We start from the raw sequence: 4,916 nt of genomic DNA on the forward strand, positions 1-4,916 counted from the left end.
GTAAACACAAAAAGTAAGGAAATCTGTGTTTGGTAGATTATTTCTTTGTTGTAACAATGCTTCTTGGCAATACATCTTATACCATTGGAAAACCTGTTTATTTCCCTTTTAAATGGTGCCACAATTGTGACGAACATGCATTTGTGGGATGAGCAGCAGAGCTGAGTATGGGTTGCGCCCATGAAAAATGTGACAAATCTCCACACCGGGGACACATATTTATGTATAAAAGACATACAAAAAGTGCATTTTGCATGATAGGTCCCCTTTAAGTTAACATCCAACAGTCCATTTAGGTTGTAATTGTGTCTCAGATCCCAATATGGACTCACTATGTACTATCAGTGGCAGCTGCTCTTAACTGGATCCCCATATTTACATTTTTGACTACAGCTCATGAAGCAGAACCGTCTTTTTCCTATGCTGATGTGTTGATGTTCTGAAAGCTCCATCGAACATGATAACAAAAACCTAATTTCAGTGTTTTTTTTCTGGGTTTGTACTCGTTTAATCACAGAAAAGGAGAGTGAACACTCCCACAGTCCCAGATTCAGTTCATGTTAGGTCCGCAACAGTACAATTCCCTGCTTTATTAATCTTTGCAAATCAAATCCGGCGCTGTGCCAAGGTGCGATCCGGACAGCATATCAAAGCGCTCATAAGAAAACTGCATTAATCATGGATTTTTATTAAGGACTCCTTTTAAATCATTAACATCTTTCACCCTGCTTCTGGAATGTTTTTCAGTCCCGCCAGTTTTTATCCGCAGTCTGTGGTGAGGAGAAGGTTGCCATTAGCAGTCCCCTCGTGCTTTATTTGAAGATCTTGTTTGTCAGTCGATCCTCATAGTCTCTTCTTTGTGAGCAAAGCAGTCACAGTGCTGGGGTTTGGACTAAGAGAAGCAACGGCAAAATAACCACAACTTAAGGGGTTTTAATTAGGACTCTTGAGTCTTTCGTTGCATCAATTTAGCAATTTCTCACAATCCCTGCAGACAATTCAAAGTGCTGACTGAAGAAGCCTCCTACAGTCTCAGCATTTGAATGTTCCCGCCTCTGCCATTGATGATGTCGCTGTGTTTGGAAGGAACAGCGGTTTTAGCGGGACCTCGGGTTTAAGCGAGAGTGTTCTCTGGACGGTTGCTGCCCGCTGCACATGTGGCCCTTCACTGTAACTGTGCTGCCGCGTAAGGCAGGCGCTGGCGACTGGAGGCCCCTGCCTCTCGCAGCTGGTATTTCTGCTCATGCCAGCCGCCATGCTGTCGCCTGGAGGGCCGTTGCTGCTGCTGTTGGTGTTCATCCTGGCCAAAAAGTGTGCCTGCTGCGGCGTCCGTTGGTTGAAGCTGTGGTGACGCGGCACAGCACGGCCCCCGCTGCCCATCTTGATGAGCAAGTGGCGCTGGGAGTGGTGGCGTGTGACTGAGACACTTGTTCTTCTTGGTCTTTCTGGAATCACCTGCTGCTGGAGTGCCGTTGAGGAGGAAGTAGAGTTGGATGACTGGATGGAGGTGGAAGAGGTGGGGTTGTCAAAGGATGACGAGAAAGAAGAAGCAGAAGAGGAGGAGTTCTGAGTGGGAGCATCCCTAGGCAGAGTGGAGGTGCTGTAATATGGAGCTGGGTCGTTCTCAGGGATCTGCTGCTGCTGCTGATGGTGAACGCCGTTGCTGCTGTTATTGTTGTGGTGGTTGCTATGGTGATGGCTGTGGCTGTAGTAGTGGGTGCTGGTCTGGCTCTGGGGATTATTATTATAATAAGGGTGGTGATTAAGATGATGTTCTCCAGATGAGGACGTGGAGGTGAGCACCTTGATGCCACCGGTTCCTGACGCGCTCACCTCGTGGATGTGTTTGAGGAGCTCGTCCAGCGCGGACTGCCCCCCCCCTCTCTGGGGCAGGGACTGCTGGGAGAGGTGGTGATGAGGTAGTCCTCCGCCTTCTGCTGCCTGCTCATCATTCAAGATGTTCCTTTCATCAGGCAGATGCAGTGAAGTTGAAGAGGTAGCGGCTCCATGTGCTGCTACATTGTTCAAACTGTTGCCATGGTGATGAGAGCAGGGGAACACCTGCTGTGTCATAGAGTTGCTGACAACAGCCATGAAACCCAGACTGGATGTGGAGCCACACGGCGTAGATTTGTGGCTGCTGTCCGCCGCGTTGTTGCAATTCTGGTTCCTCTCATACTGATGGTGCCGCAGGGCCTTCATGTTCTTGATGGGGAGCTCGGGGGTGGAGACAGGCGTGGGCAGGCCGGACATATCTCCATCTCCCTGAGACAGAGACTTAACAGAGATTATACCCATTATTAGAAATGACACATTAATAAGACCATCTTGTTTCTGTCTAAATGCATTACAGGAAAAAGGAATTATCCTTTTTTTGTAGAACACTTCTTTTCATATGTTCTATAAGACACCATGCAGACCTTTTTTTATAGCATCCTACACCATGACTTTTTACTTTTGAATGAAATTTGATATTACTTTTTAATAATCTTATCACGTTTTAATGAATAATAAAACTATGACATGGTATGTAACAACATTTATTTTAATATTCAATGACATACCAAACTAGGATATTATAACAAATTATTTTAAGACGTTTTATGACCTATTATACTATGACTTCTTTAATGACTTTCTATGACATTTCAACTTCTGACTTTTTAAATAGTTATTATTTTTTCAACATAATATTAATCCTCTTCATTTGTAACCTTTTTGACACAGGCTGAACAATTGTGATTCAGTCATTTCTTTCTGATAACACAGGACTGCTCCCAAAGATTCTGGAGGACCTTTAAGTGTAACATCACTGGAGTGCTCCTTTCAGTTAAATGTAATAACATTTTTCATTTTATTTATTTTTTTAATTCACAAGTTTAAATAAAAATTCAAGTTCAATCATATGACACAATGGGGACGTGTTAATTGGGAGTCCCCAACAAGCTATAGGAAGCTTGAAGATAGGGGCCAAAAAGTCCTCTTTGTAGTGCTTGTGTAAGCAGGCTGTCCTACCTGGGAGAGGCTGAGCTCGGGGTCTCCCAGCGGCAGGCCCGGGTGCGCACGGGTGTTGAGGTGAGGCTCTGCGCCGCCGTTGGAGATAAAGGAGTTGTACATCTTCAGGATGGACACGTCATGTTTGTCCTCCTGCCAGATGACAAAAGAAGAAGAGCATAAGAAACCTGATCATTTGTTTTGTGATTTAAATCCTTTTCTATTTATAAAAAAAGCCTAGGCTGACAAACTTTGCAGTTCTGCTGCATTGCAAAGAAAATTGTTTAAATTGACAAAGTTTTATGTCAAAGTCTGTGTTTTCCCTGACCTACCGTCTTCAGAGTTGTTAACCAAACTTTACAACACTTACCAGCTCGTCACCCAACCCGCTGTGGTTGACATAAAGGTCATTCCTATCACTATTTTGTTTCTGTGTGACGCTGTTGAGTTATATATACATATATATATATAGTTATTATACCCATGTTCTGGTAGCAGTTAACCATTAAAGCCTTTTTACCCATTCAGATACTGGTTTATGACAGGGCATTCTCTTTTCATACATTATCTATATGCAACGAGTCCCCCTACCTTTTTCTGTCCGTCCAGCAGTCCGTTGAGCTTGGCGAGGGACCGTAGAGATAAGGTGTGCGGGACCTCGGGGTCTTTCCCCATCCTCCTGGCCTGCTGAGTGGCGCTGCGGCTGCAGTACCACGACACCAGGAAGCCCGACAAGATGGCGCCCAGCGAGAAGGCCGCCAACACGCAGGCCAGCAGCAGGGTGTAGTGGACGTTAGCAGCAGCATGCTCCATCTCTGGAAAACCACGTACACCTGAAGACACAAAACACTTTCCACTTAACATAGTTCAAGATTAGTCAATACTTGCACCTTCAGGAATATTTCCAAACAAACATTAGTTTGGATGGTGCATGGCGTAGTTACTGTATATACGTAATTATTACAATACTTGATTCAGATTTGATATGGACATTCTGCTATTGAGAAAGAACAGAACGATAAGAACTCTGATCAAGGGGCCATGTGCAGTGTTATCAAGCAACAGTAAGAATTTGTGCATTATTATGTCATCAAACTGGGATTTTTGTGCTGAAATTGAAATTTTAGACTCATGAGGCCTAAACTCTCCCCAGTAAAGAAAAAAAAAATTGAAGAAGAGAACGAAAGAGGTTAAAAGACAGAAGGGTAGTAAACACTAACAGGAAGTAAACACTAAAGGGAACAGCATAAGAAGACAGGCAGGAAGTAAACACTAAAGGGAACAGCAGAAGAAGACAGGCAGGAAGTAAACACTAAAGGGAACAACAGAAGAAGACAGGAAGTAAATGAGGAGGACGCTGACATGTGAAGAAAGAGAGGAGCAGCAGAGAGACGAGGAGGAAGGAGAGATGAAGGAGAGAGGGGATGAAAGTGATTATTGCTTGTCAGGTCCAGATACAGCATCTCTAACACACACACACACACACACACACACACACACACACACACACACACACACACACACACACACACACACACACACCAGAGAGAGAGAGAGCAGAAGGCGAAAGAAAATGAAGAAAAGACACAGTCTGCTGTATGAAGCTCAGTACAAGTTCAACCAGGAAGACCGTCTTTACTTATTCATTATGTCTATGTTACTACTCTCTCTCCTCTCAATAAGTGATAGGGGGCGTCACTCCCCAGCTAAACCAATCACTTCGCTCTATTCTCACAAGCCTATCATAGCGCTCCGCTAAACCTTTTAAATCTGCTCCCCCCTCTGACAGCTGTCATTTCAGGTGACTCGACGCAACCCTCCTCCACCCCTTTTCACCTCCTGTCCCTCTGAATCCAGGGTCAAGCTAAGCCACTCCCCTTCAGACCGACCCCAACTATCCATTCACCACCACCAGGGTCAAG

At 44.7% G+C, this 4,916-nt stretch overlaps 1 protein-coding gene across 1 annotated transcript; it reads right to left on the reverse strand.

The window, feature by feature from the left end:
• Positions 1-51: 51 nt before the first annotated feature.
• On the reverse strand, positions 52-3,815 carry LOC104956240 (semaphorin-6A-like). Its single transcript, XM_010783708.1, has 3 exons — positions 3,586-3,815; positions 3,016-3,147; positions 52-2,277 (listed from the first exon to the last, which is right to left on the reverse strand). Exons 1-3 carry the CDS (start codon positions 3,805-3,807, stop codon positions 1,033-1,035), a joined length of 1,599 nt encoding a protein of 532 aa, XP_010782010.1. The 5' UTR covers positions 3,808-3,815; the 3' UTR covers positions 52-1,032.
• Between the last annotated feature and the right edge of the window lie 1,101 nt (positions 3,816-4,916).

The sequence above is a fragment of the Notothenia coriiceps genome, unplaced genomic scaffold (assembly GCF_000735185.1).
Source record: "Notothenia coriiceps isolate Sejong01 unplaced genomic scaffold, NC01 NC01_scaffold00025662, whole genome shotgun sequence".
NCBI classification, from domain to species: Eukaryota; Metazoa; Chordata; class Actinopteri; order Perciformes; family Nototheniidae; genus Notothenia; species Notothenia coriiceps.

Excerpts from the sequence above, each read along its gene's own strand:
- LOC104956240 (XM_010783708.1), bottom strand. The coding sequence starts at position 3,807 with ATGGAGCATGCTGCTGCTAACGTCCACTACACCCTGCTGCTGGCCTGC. Across the intron at positions 3,148-3,585 it reads TGCTGGACGGACAGAAAAAG|GAGGACAAACATGACGTGTC; the intron begins GTAGGGGGACTC and ends GTCATCTGGCAG. Across the intron at positions 2,278-3,015 it reads CCGAGCTCAGCCTCTCCCAG|TCTCTGTCTCAGGGAGATGG; the intron begins GTAGGACAGCCT and ends ATCTCTGTTAAG.